At 36.4% G+C, this 14,082-nt stretch overlaps 1 protein-coding gene across 2 annotated transcripts; it reads left to right on the top strand.

Annotated features, from left to right (window-relative positions):
• The first annotated feature begins 8,251 nt into the window (after positions 1-8,251).
• On the top strand, positions 8,252-13,862 carry LOC117722948 (olfactory receptor 6B9-like). Of its 2 annotated transcripts, none has more exons than XM_076940176.1 (2): positions 8,252-8,391; positions 11,205-13,862. In XM_076940176.1, exon 2 carries the CDS (start codon positions 11,263-11,265, stop codon positions 12,205-12,207), a length of 945 nt encoding a protein of 314 aa, XP_076796291.1. In that variant the 5' UTR covers positions 8,252-8,391; positions 11,205-11,262; the 3' UTR covers positions 12,208-13,862. The 2 variants fall into 2 exon arrangements, with proteins under 2 accessions (XP_076796291.1, XP_076796284.1); XM_076940169.1 differs by having other exon boundaries at positions 8,252-8,473.
• Positions 13,863-14,082: the final 220 nt, after the last annotated feature.

The following is a 14,082-nucleotide window of genomic DNA, read 5'->3' as shown; positions in this document are numbered from 1 at the left end:
GGAAAAATGTGTAAGTGAGCCTTATGAGAATACAGAGGTGTCTCCACTGAAGTCAACATGAGGTGAATGTTCAATGTTCTCCTGTCTTCTTGTTTCAGTGCTGTAGTCAGTCCCATGCAGCACAGACAAGAACTAGACATTGACTTCAGAGAATGTAAAACCTCACCCACAGTGGCCTTCTCTAGTGTAAATGTATGAAGAGTTTTTCATTCTCTAAGAGGACAGTTTGACTTTGGTGAGTGTTTAGAGGTACCAAATGAAGTTAATTAGGTTCGACGAAAGCTTCATGAAAAATGAGGAGCTTGTAAAATGTCAATAGGCATAATTTCTGTGTATATGTGAAGTGGCAATTTCTCTTTGTATCATGTGATTCAGATTCATGTGATGCTTTGCTGAAGCAAAGATATGTGAGAGGACATGTGATGTTTGGAGAGAGTATAAGTAGGACCCAGTGATGGGGCACTTGCATAGCTAGCTGTGCAACAATTAAGGAATTGCGTTTTTTTCTGATCTTCACTTCATTGAGAGAGGCATGGCAGAGAACTTACGGATTTTTGGCTGGTTCTGGTTGCTCCCACTCACTCCTGTCAATTTGGCTTAGGCATGGCTGTTTCTTCTGGATCATGTCACTGCAGCTGATTCATGTTTGGTGACACTTCTTGAACTGAACTGCTGGTATCCTGACAATGAAGATTGGAATTTCCCCAAAGAACTAATTCTAACAGTTTACATCCCATTGTCCTATTATCTACCTTTTCTCCCCTATGGTGGGTTAGAAGGGGAGTCAAAGCATTTGAGAATGCTTATTAAAGTAGGCTTAAAAAAATATAAGCCTACACATGTGAGACATTTTAAGAGAAATGAATAGAATAATGAAAGCTCAGGCGCACCTTTACTCATGTTTGGAGAAATTTGGGCAGGTGTAGTTCTTTGGAGTGCTTGACAAGTTCACAAAAGATATGCCTCTTGCTCTAGAAAAATATCTATTAAACTGTGTTCTCTTTTTAAGAACAAGTATTACAGAGTATAAAAGCATTTTGTAGCACAATGATAGGCCTCTTTTCTGTTCATAATATAGAGACATGCAGGCTCTGTGTTCTTTATTTTGAAAATAAGATCATAAAAACAGAGGGAATTCTTCATTACTCATAGATTCATATAGAGCTTACTAAGAACATTAGTGGTAAACAGAGTGGGGCACTATTTAAATAACAAAGTATGCTTCAGTACATGAGAAGACTTGATTAACACTAAGGTGGGAAAGAGATCCTATGAGATATGAACTTAAGAGTTCTTTAGTGGAGGCATGAGTTTAATTTCTCAGGCCTTCTGTATATATTGATTGTAAAAGTATCCTGAGAGTGCACACTCTGGATGTGTCAAACATGTATGATCTGATAGATGTATACTTCTTACAGCTGTAAATACAGAGATGTCTCTTTGCCTGTGACTTATTTCCTGTGGATTTTAAAGGCTCAGGAGTTACATGAATATAACCATGAACCAATATTCAGTTAATATTGCCATGCTTACTAGTTATTCTTTTAGGTATTTGGGTCTTGAGTTTTACAAGTGTTCTGTCTCCAACCTGGGACATATGGTTAACTAAGGTGCTTATTAACATGATGCTTGCCTCTAGGTTTTCCAAGCATGCCTCAGTCTCTACCTGTTATAGAGTCTTGGCTGGAATACCATACCCTCTACCCTAAACTTCCAGCCCAGGGGCTGGGATGTCATCCTCCAAGATGATCTTCTCTATATAATCAAGTCATTTTGGCTGTGCTTGTCCTTTCCTCCCTCTTGGGCACTTCACTGATTTTTTCCTATTTCTCCTCTTTCCTCCCTTCTCTCCTCACATGGCCTGGCTTAGAACCATGTTTGTTCCGAATTCTCCCAGATGTCTCTGCCTCTGGCTATGTTCTCCCTTATAGCTACAATAAACCTTTTCTTCCACTGCACCTAGGAGCAGTCACCTCCTCCTTTTTCTTTTTTTTTCATTCAGCAAGATTGAAAATTAGTAGTAAGAAATATCCATGTCTGAAACGGGTATGCACTGGAAATCTAATAGTAGGGAGATACTTGCCTCAATTCTTGCTTACTTCTTATGTAGAAATCATGAATTTTGAATTATCAGGTGAAGAGTGGGAAAGGCTTAAGTAGGAAGAATACTCACAAAATCTTGAGGGCATATGAGGTACTTGGGTGAAAAATTAGTTGTGTATGCCTTGAGCAAACTCATTTGTTGTCATGAATGATGAAGCTTGATAAATAGGATTAGAACCACAAAGTATTTCCTGTGCATAGTAATTAAAACATTTGTCTTCGAATGTGAAATCAAAGTAGGAGTCCTCAACAAATGTTAAAATAGTTCCCCCATCTAAAAATGTCCATGGACTCCATCTATTCTGAAGAAACCACTCTAGGGACAATATGATACACAAGGAGTCACAGACATATTGCACTTTTGAAACTTTCAGAGCCTATGCTATTGTCTCTGTTTTCTTTTAGGAAACAATACCTAATTAAATAGAGAAGTTGGACCTCTGTTCATTGAAAATAAACTGAATGAGATAAGTCATGACTTTCAAGCCACTGGCAATCAGGATAGTAAGAGCTGGGTGAAAATGAACTCTGATATTAGGAAATAATTTATTTTAAAAGGTCTTTGAAGAGATATGTATTTCACATTTTAAAAGGAAACACTAGCAGAAGTTATTTCATGTGTCTTATTTATAGAATAAATATATTTATTCTATATATTCAGAATTATTCTAAATAATATAATATATTATTATATATAATATATAATATATTATATTATTATATAATATATTAAATTATTATATAATATATTATATTATTATATATAATATAATATATAATATAATATATAATAATATAATATATATTATATTATTCAGAATTGCTACCTCTCTTTAATCATTTTGCTGATGCTGCACCTGTCTTCTTTTGTAGTAATTCAGCCATGTTGAACGTGAGCATCATCACAGTCAGTGAGTTCAGTCAGGTGGGCTTTCCCACAGTTCCTTGGCTTCAGAGCACCTATTCTTCTTCCTTGTGGTTCATCTTGTGTATTGAAGAATCTTATCATTTTCACTGTTGGGGGTCACTGGATTGCTCCATAAGCCCAAGTAGTATTTTCTTGTAGTTTTTTTCCCTGGAGGTCTTGTATACCTTTGTTACAGTCCCTAAAATGTTAGATAAATTTTTCCTTCAGAAATGGTACATCTCCTTCACAGGTTGCATTATTTATTTCTACTTTTTTTTAAAAAAAATCTCATTTACATTCACAGAGTATGTGATCCTAGCAGCTATGGCCTATGACTTCTATGTGGCCAACTGCTACCCTCTCCAATATCTGGTCTTCATGACAAATTATTGTGTGCAGTTGGTGACTTTAACTTATGTGGCTGGCTCCATGATTATCATGATCAAAGTCTTTCATTTCACATATCATTTCTGTGGCTGTAGTGTGATGAACCACCTTTTCTGTGATATCTAACCAGCCCTCAAACTGGTATGCAAAGATATGCCCACTGCTGAGTTATTAGACTTTTCTTTGCCTATTATAATTCTTGACTTCTCTGTCATCACTACTGTTCTCTCTTAAGTCTACCTACTGTCTGGCATTCTGTGTATATCCTCCACCAAGGGATGAATACTTTTTCTTCCTGCATTTCCCATTGCACTATGGTCATAACTTATTACCCAAACATGATTTTAATGTAAGACTGACCTAGAGCTATTGCTGCTTTTAATTCCAACAATTAAACACAACACAAGCTGTGTGTGCAGTCCTCACATCCATGCTGAATTTCTTCATCTACTGCCTAAGGAATCAGGAAAGTCAAGGATGCTATCAAGAAGACCCTAGAAGGTGACCAATGCTTCCTGGTCAGGTGATTACTCTGGCTTGAGAAGGAGACAGTACTCCATCCAAAATATATCATGACAGTGACTGCAGACCTGTTCTTCACAGACATAAATTCCTAACAAAATCACAGTAGAAAAAGCATACAAAACAATACCTAAAATCAAAATAGAAGCCAGACACTATGTATTGCTATAACTGGAAACAATTAGTTTTTGTTTAGATATGTTAGAACTTACAAATGATATAATGATTCAATATATTGAATAATATTTACAGATTTATTGCATATAGTTATATGTTTAACATCTATTTAATATATGTAAAGTGTTAAAATAAAACTAATGTTCCCAGAAAATATCTACTGGTTCCTTCCAAAGTTGAATAAATTCCAAGTTCCTTAGTTTCCCTTTCAAATTTGTAAGTATGGATTTAATGATCCCATTTTTAATTTTATGTTGTTCACATGTTGAAACTATAAGGATGAATCTTATGTTTTTATTGATACTATTTTGAAATATCACATTTATGGTCTAATAATTTTTAATATATGCTATAATTTCAGATTGCAGAAAGTCAGGAACCAAATTTCAAATCTATCTGGACAAAGAGTATCTAAAATTGTAACTCACTTTTAGTTATGAAGAATATTAAGTTGCTTATTAAAATACTTATAGGATAAAATATAAGTAAATTATGATTAAACAGCAAAAAATATTAGTTGAGAGTAAAGTACCAGTTTTGGTTCCTTGTCTTTGTAAAGTTTTAGATTTATTTATTTTATTTTACGTATGTAGGTATTTTGCCTGTATGTTTATATGCATAATGTGTATGCCCAATGCCTGTGAAGTTCAAAAGAGGACATCAGTTCCTCTGGATCTATAGTTATGGATAGTTATGAACACAGGTCTAGTCAAGAGCAACACATGAGTCATCTATACAACTCTGGATCCTTGGATTTTTTGACAAGTTTTAATGCCACTGAAACATGATTTTAAAGTGAACTGCAACTGAATGATGGATGTATGAGAACTATTTTTTTTTTTACCATTTTGAAACATTTTTATAAACTTAAAATAATTCAAAATTAAAATATGAGTTTTAAAAAGAAACATATTGAGTATATTAGTCTGGGTTAGCCATCATGGCCTTTTTGTTTTTTTGCTTTTTATTAAGTGATTTGTTTACTTTACATTTTGATTGCAGCTTCCTCTCCCTCCTTTTTTCCCAGTCTCTTCCTCACACCTCACTCCATTCACCTCTCCTCTCCTTCTCCTCCAAAAAGGTGAGGCCTCCCATGGATATCAACCAGGCTTGACATAGCAAGTTGAGTAAGACCATGTGCATCTTCTTGTATTGAGGCTATACAAGGCAGCCCAGTTAGGAAAAAGAAATCCAAAGGCAGAAAGTGTAGTCACAGACAGCCCCAGCTCCTGCCTTATGGATCCCACATGAAGATCCAGCTGCACAACTATTACATATGTGTAGAGGGCCTCTGTCTGTACCATGTTTGCTTTCTAGTTAGCAGTTCAGTCTCTATGAGCCCCTATGGGCTCAGGTTAGTTGACACTGTAGGTTTTCTTTTTATTCCCTTTTTATTGGACATTTTCTTTATTTACATTTCAAATGTTAACCCCTTTCCCAGTTCCCACACCCCAAACCCCCTATCTCATCCTCCCTCCCCTGCTTCTATGAGAGTGTTCCCTCACCCACTCACCCACCCACTCCCACCTCCCCATCCTCAAATTCTCCTACACTGGGGCCTGGAGCCTTCACAGGACCAAGGGCCTTTCCTCCCATTGGCTCCTGACAAGGCCATCCTTTGCTACATATGCAGCTGGAGCCATGGGTCCCTCTATGTGTACTCCTTGGTTGGTTTTCTTATGGTATCCTTGATCTCTCTAAGTTCTTCAATTCTTCCTTCTCTTCCACTGGATTCCCCTGGCAACACTGAGAACAAAAGTCTGTGAGGATGGACTCCTCATTCTCTGTTAGAATCATTCCTCAGGGCAAAAGTACCTTCTCTGAGTTTTATGTTCTGGTCTCAGTTACTGAAGTCCTGTGGTTCCAGCTTTTCTAGAATTAATACCAACTTACCGTGTATCCTTAGACAAAAAGGATATGAATGGAGGAGAAAAGACAGGACAGGCCTTCTCACTACCAAATTCTTATTTATGTAACATAGATTCTCAGAGATTTGGTCAATGCACCTCTATGCTCCTCATTTCTCCAGGCACCTTCCACTGTTCCCAACAGGTTTCTTTGACTACTGGAGTACATTTGCTGGGCCTTCATTCTTATAAAACTTCTAGCACTGGATTTTAGATTTGGGATTACTCCAGGCACAGTTCATAGCAGAGACTGAGAGCTCACCAGACTGTGGCAGCTTTACAGACAGAAGTTGACAGTTTCTCCTTAGCACACAGAATGTACATTATAGACATCCATTCAGTGACTGAATGTGTTTCAGAGTTCAAGGAAATAGGAATGAAAGCCTGCTAGTCACCTTTGGGGCCAAATTCCTCTGCCACTTCTTGTGAATTCCAATCATTCCATAGTCTTTCCTGTGCTACTGTTTAAACTAAAACATTTCTCAACTCACTGACTGAATTGTAGCCAAGTTTCACGTGCCATCACAGTCAATAGTTAACATTTTTTATACATTTAGCACAAACAGATTATAGATCTGTTTTTCTGTTGTTTAGAATTTATTTCTTGGGTATTCCTAGTTTACTCTCAGCTTCACTGAGGTATGGTTGACTAGTAGACTATTTAAAGTGTCTACTAGGATTTAGAATATGCATATATTGTGAAATGGTGATCCAAATTAAGATAATTAGCATATTCATCACTTCACACATGTATTTTTTGTATGTCTCACAGCAAATTTCACTATACACTAAATTATTATAAACTGCAGTCATCATGTTGTACATTCAGAAATTATACATCTTGGAAAAAAACCACTCTTGGACTAATCTTTCCCTTTTTTTGATAACCCCAGGGCTGGCAATCACTATTCTTTTTTCTGTTAGTAAGTGTAAATTTTATAGTTGCCACATGTAGATGATATCAGACACTATATCAGTAATTCTGGTTTATCTCACTAAGTGGATCTCTGGTTAATTTACATTGCTGTGAGTAACAGAATATCCTTATTTTTAAAGAGTACATAATGCCTAACGCCAGAGATATGGTTCAGTAGTTAGAAGTACTTGCTTCTCTACAGAGGACCAAGCTTCAGTTGCCAGTGTTATGCTTTCTTCATGAGCCCTACAGACCACCAAGGCACTGACTCTGATGCAATCGCACTAGGGTCTTTTTTATTCAAGCTCGCCCTCGGGTTCACTCACTGCAGACCCAGAAGCCACAGGCCTGGAAGGTGAAACAGCCTTGAGCCCTCAGTGGGACAAGGTTTTGTAGAAATTGGCAATCAAGCGAGGGGGTTTCCAGCATGGCAAACATCTAATTGAATGACTATTGTAAGCAGACAGGTGAGTGTTCTGAAGCAAAACCATAAACACTCACACTAATGGTCTAAAAGTACATCTGAAACAATCAGACGAATCTTGATTGGGTGTTGCTAAGTTCTAGGAAGTAACTCTGGGGTATAGGCCAAGGACAAGCCATGGGATCCTTCCTGGTACTTGAGTGTAAGTCAAATTCTGAGGCTCTTTTTCTTTTAATATGGAGGCCGGTCCCAAGATGAAGGTTTGGCCTCTCACCAGCACCTTATAATCCTTGGAAATTCTAGTTCTAGGGGGATTCAGTCCCCTCTTTGGGCTTCCATGGGCTCCAGGTAGGTATTTGGTATGGATACACAGAACACAACACACACACACACACACACACACACTCACACACATACAAAGGCAAAATACTTCTATACATAAATTGTAAATACTTCTAGTAAAGAGAGTAAATAATGTTATACTGCATGGATAAACCACAACTCCTTTGTTAATTTGTTCATTGTTGCTTATCCTTACTGATACTTTCTTAAAAATAAATTTTAGTTTTATTTCATTTATGTCAATTGTAGCATCTTTAATTTACTTTTCCTCTACTGTCTTAAATTTAGGCTATTACATTCTCTTTAGTTTCTTGATATTCAGTGTAAGTTTTTGTGATTTTTATCTACTCCACATTTACAAATATACATAAATGCGTTTGTATTTTAAACAGAACTTGATAAGTAGACAGAGGTTCAGTTTCTCTGGTTCTTAGCAGAGCAAATCAACTTTACCTACAGCCAGGACAGAATAATCTAAGAAGGTCCTTGGGGAGAGGGCATGATGGAAAAAATATGAACAAGTGCTGAATATATTAGCCTGCCTCTTCTTGTCTTTATATCTTGAAGTTACTATAGCTGCCATGCAGACTGAGGGCCTGTCTGGTTCTCTGAGGACTGTAAGATTCCTCAGATCATCTCTCTTTTTCATTGTCTCTGGAGGTGTCTGAAGAATTTTTCATCACAGAATAAAGAAAAGTGGACAATGGTTAGTGGTTGGTGATACCAAAGGAGGTTGACCTATTCAAAAAAGTTTGCTAGGAAGATGAGAAGAGACTTGGCAGCTACAGGTTGTATTCTTTAACCAAAGAAAGGGTAATTTGGGATACAAAATGGATAATGAAGAGTCAATACCTCTTTATTTAAAGTGGGACAATTGTGACAAATATACTTCTTGTAGCTATAGAGGCACAAAAATGTAATTGTTTTTTTTAAAAAAATTCTAGAAAAGGTCAGTAGTGTTGGTGTCCTTCAGAATGAAAACATTCAGGACTGTAAGAGTCAAGAGTAGATTGAAAGGGCATTCTTCTGTAGGGAACCACAAGAGACCAGAGCTTAGTGTGTTTATTTCTATACAAGGATTATAGAAGAAATGATTCTGTATTCCTAAAGCTCCATACTAGAACATAAATTATGAAAAAGAATTCAATGTACTGAAATAATAAAATTCATTAAAAATAAATTAGGAAAAGATATAAATGACTTTATATTCAGAGGTTTTTTTCATGGATTCCATAATTCAATTTTCTAAGAAATTCTAATTATTTTGTTCCCTGGGCTTTAAGAGGAAAATTAAGCAAAAGAAAAAGAAGAAATAATTCTAGGTGTCTACGAGTATACATGAGTGAAAATATGCATAATGTTTATGATTGAGTAAGAAACTATGAGTCTAATGTAACTCAATGATAGTACCTTCTAACAGGAGATGTCTATGAATTGAGTCTATTTTAAAAGTCTCATGCACTATTTTATTCAATACTTACATCTCAGATGGAGTTGATATGTGCTTTTATGACTTTTCACTTTGTAGGAGAGAAAAATTGGAGGGCATACTTGTTTAGTGATGCAGAACACAACTACTAGGTATTGTAAAGATAAACCTTTCCCTGACTATAAAGTCATGCTCTTAAATTTTATGTAGCTGTGAGTAGAAGGTAAAGTTTGTGGCTCATGACAGAAGTGTAGATTGTTATATGTGAGATGAGTTTACATCACATGTCTTCAGTGAATTCTCTTTATCTTAATGCAGATCCTTTGTTGAATTTGTTACTTGTGTTTCCAATAGTCTGGCTAGCCAATGCGCTCCAGCTACCCACTTTCTTTGATTCCAGCATGCCTGGGTTACAGATAGGTCGCTATGCACACCTTCTACTTACATGGGTGTTGGGGATCTGAACTCAGGTCTTCATGATTGATGACAAGTGCTACAGCCACTGAAATATCATCATAGCCTCTTGATACAGTTTCTGTAGAAGTTCCCTAAATACTGAAAACTAAGACATCTTCAATAGTAACTCTCATAAACAATTTTCCATCGACTTCAATTGAAGATAATGTGGTGGGTCAAAGTACTATAGCTAAAATATTCCCCCAAAACTAAACTTTTGGAAGATTTTCTGATTGAATGATAATCTCCATCATTTTATTTCAAGAATGAATAAATGTTTGTTCAGTATTTTCCTAGTTAAACAGAAATAGAATCAAATAGAATCAATGCGGAGGGGAATATGAGTCTATCTTCTCTAACAAGGGATCTAGGAATGGCTTTGACATTTCCACCACTGTCTGTAGATAACAGGATTATGGAAGAAGTGATTTTATTTTTTTACAAACATCATTCATTTATTCTAATTTATTCAAACATTTCTCTAAAACAGTGAACACTCACAAATTAAGTCATCAAAAGAAGGCTCCTTTTGATTATTTTCAGATGTTCTTGAAAGACTAAGCTCTCTAAACTACACAGCTGCAGAATCAGATATTTTGAATCAGCCACACTTAACATAATAGAGACATGAGTCTGTCAGAACTTTTTGGAGTCAATAGCATAATTTTTCAAATATAATAAATGTTCCAGATTATATGAAATGAGCTGCAATGTACTAGGAAACACATATGTGACCTTCATATTGCTAATAATATTTAAAGAGTGAAAAATATATGCAGGAACAGCTTAGATTTTATTAATTATTTTACTTTTTGAGAATTTCATACATGAGAACGTTATGTGCCTAGTTACCATTCCTCATTACTACCATCCATGAAACCCAATGAGTCCATTTAATGTTCGCATATAAGTACATGTGTTTAGGGCTGACCACTTGAGATTTGATAGCGTATCAGTGAGCTTATACATGGAGAAAATAGAGTTCTCCTCTCTCAGCATCCACTGATGCCCTCGCATCTTCATGTAAGGAACAGGGCCTTGTGAAATTTTCTTCATCCATATTGACATGTTAACTGGTCTTGTTTAGAAAACCATATTTGTTGAAATGTCATGAAGTTTGCTATCACTTCTAGAAGACACTAGCAGCTGATGACTTCATCATCTGGCTTTTACAATCTTTCTTCCCCCTTCTGTGATGTTTCCTGTGATTTAGGTTTAGAGGTTGCATCACAGATATATATTGCAGTTGGGCACTACACAGTTACTTCTTGCTGCATTTTGAACAATTGTGGATCTCTGTATTAGTTTCTGCCTGCTGAGAGAGAACCTTATTTGATGAGGGGTGAGAGTTAAACTTACTGGGCTGGGCGGATATATAAACTATATAATCCCAGCCAAATGTGAAAGCATGGGGAACTCAAAGGCAGGCATGATTTTCGTGACTTCACCATGGTGGGCTGGTGTATGGGCAGTGGCAAAAGTGAACTTGTGATTCTGGAAAACTTATAAAAATATTTATATGGAAATTATTTCATCACATTGAAATAATTTATTAATAAAATTATATTGTGAATCTTATTCACAAGAAGAGTAAATTACTAACTTTTTTTTAATTGTTTGGTCTGATGCCATAGATATTGCTCTTACTTGTGGTGCCACAGAAGACTTCAATATTTCCCAGTGCCTTTGGTTATGCTGGATATGAACACTACTCTGGTCAGTGAGTTCATCCTGGTGGGCTTCCCTACAGCCCCTTGGCTACAGGTCCTCCTATTCTTCATTTTTCTTGTGGTCTACATGTTGATTATAGCAGAAAATCTTGTAATTATATTCACTGTCTGGTCCACTGGCTCCCTCCACAAGCCCATGTACTATTTCTTAAGTAGCATGTCCTTTCTAGAGATCTGGTATGTCTCTGTCACAGTTCCCAAGATGCTAGATGGATTCCTCCTGCAGAGACGGCACATCTCCTTCACAGGCTGTATGACTCAGCTCTACTTCTTTGTCTCACTTGCTTGCACAGAGTGTGTTCTCCTGGCAGCTATGGCCTATGACCGCTATGTGGCCATTTGCCACCCTCTTCGATATCCAGTCATCATGACCACAGCTTACTGTATGCAGCTAATGGCCCTTTCCTATTTTAGTGGTTTCATGGTCTCTGTTGTCAAAGTCTATTTTATTTCACATGTTGCTTTCTGTGGCTCTAATGTCATGAACCACTTCTTCTGTGATATCTCACCAATCCTCAAATTGGCATGCAAAGATATGTCCACAGCAGAGTTAGTAGACTTTGCTTTGGCTATTGTCATTCTTGTCTTCCCTCTTGTCACCACAGTCCTCTCCTATGTCTACATAGTGTCCACCATTCTGCGCATACCCTCCACCCAGGGAAGAAAGAAGGCCTTCTCTACCTGTGCCTCCCATCTTACTGTGGTCATAATTTATTACACAGCCATGATTTTCATGTATGTCCGACCCAGAGCTATTGCATCTTTTAATTCGAACAAACTCATTTCAGCTGTGTATGCTGTCCTCACACCCATGCTTAACCCCTTCATCTACTGCCTAAGGAATCAGGAAGTCAAGAATGCAATCAAAAAGACCCTGGGAGGGGACCAGTGCTTCCTGCTCGGCTGATCCCCTTGCCTTGAGAAAAAGACATTGCCTATGTAATTTTATGAAAACTATTGTGATCATTTTATTAATAACTTCACTTCACAAACTTGGATTTGTAAAGAAATCATAGTATATGTAAAAACAATAATAAATAAATATAAAGTACATAAAATAAATACTAAACAACTAAATAATGAATGAAAAGACTTAATCTTTATCACTTGAATCAGTAAACAGTTATTAACAACTCTGGATAGTTTGTAGCATCCTGAAATGATGGAATACTAATAGACACATAACATTAAGAAGCTATTTTTAGTATTTTACTCAAAATAAACCAATTCTCAGAGCACTTTATGGTTAGCTGCCTGACACTGTGAATTGAGGAAATAAAATACAATGAAGTTAAATAAATTGCCCATGAAACTAAATTAACATCAAAGCCTTTGTCTGAGCCCAGAAATCTAGTTCAAGAATGCATTCTATCAGGTTCTCTCTGCATCTCTGATGTGTAATAACAGCTCTAGAGCAAACAGTAATTTCTAGAAGGGAAAATACAATCTAGTGATCAGTATACACAGAGAGAGGTAATGATAACTGGTAGCAGTGCTCTACTGATTGTAATGTTTATAATTACACTGGGTTCTTGATGATGAGTACCATTGGCCTAAATAGTAATATTTATAATTTTATTTTCTGTGATTAACTGTGTTTTTCAACTATCACAACTCATTTTTCTCTATAGAGGTGAACTAAATTGTTTCATATTTAAAAGAATAATATATTACTGAAACCTCTATCAAATGAACAGTAGTTACTGACTCAATGATACAGGAGCAAGGTGAGTTGACTATTCAGCCTTGGCTGTGGCACCTTTTCATCATAGGTGACAAGTTCTCAATTGTCAGCTTGTGTTTGACCTCTCTACCATAGTAGAAGCCCCTTTAGAGCTGAAAGTAACCCCTTCATTTTTACAAGGCTTGCTCTGGTTGTTTGGGTTGTTTTCTCTTATCAGAGTGAGTACACTTTAGGTTTGTAGAAGAATTCTCTAAATATATTGCTCCAAATGCTTTTAATTCAATCTCTGAATTCTACAATATTTTAATTTGTAATGTATATTGAACTACTCTTTTGGGAGCTGAGTAAGTGGGAAAATATTGGGAGAATGGATGAATATTCTAGGCCAACATTTAGCTTAAGACTCTGGGACTACAGTTTCCATAATTGGTAAAGTGCTGGCTACACAAGTATGAGGACCCAAATTTGATTTCAGTACCCATGTAAAAAACTGGGTATGGTCAGGAGTAAACTTGTACTTGTAAACCATGTGGTGAGGAGGTGGAGACAGATCAATTCTTAGAGCTTTCTGGTCAGCTGGCCTAGTCAAACTTGTAAGTTTTAGATAAAAATAAAAAAAAAAAAAACCAAAAAAGTAAATGACTTCTTGAGAAATGGCACTTGAGATGTCCTCTGGCTTCTACATGCACGAGTACATATTTGCACACACATACACCTACTATATTCATCCATATGCACAAAGATTTTGATGTTTCATATTGTTAGCTCTGTGACCTTTAGTGGTCACTAGGATCTCAGTTTCCTTGCCTGTAAAATGTGTATTATAATATCTACATTCAAAATTGGCATAAAGATTAAAAGAGAATGAGTATATAGAATGAATATGTAGAAAACATAATGATGCTTATAAGTTATTTTCTTCTACTGTTTCTTCTAAGGTATATATTCTTCTAAGTTATTCAGTGAAGCCCAAGATAAGTTGAATGTTCCACTTGTTTTTTAGGAATCGGCTCCTGGGAGTTCCATGAGGCTGTCCTTTTTCCCCTACTAGTTCCCAGACCATAGTGATTAACACCACCATACCTGTCAAGAAAACAA

The sequence above is a fragment of the Arvicanthis niloticus genome, chromosome 1, assembly GCF_011762505.2.
Source record: "Arvicanthis niloticus isolate mArvNil1 chromosome 1, mArvNil1.pat.X, whole genome shotgun sequence".
Classification (NCBI taxonomy): Eukaryota; Metazoa; Chordata; class Mammalia; order Rodentia; family Muridae; genus Arvicanthis; species Arvicanthis niloticus.
This window is presented reverse-complemented; position numbering and strand designations above follow the sequence as displayed.

Coding starts and splice junctions, on each gene's coding strand:
- LOC117722948 (XM_076940176.1), top strand. CDS start 11,263: ATGCTGGATATGAACACTACTCTGGTCAGTGAGTTCATCCTGGTGGGC.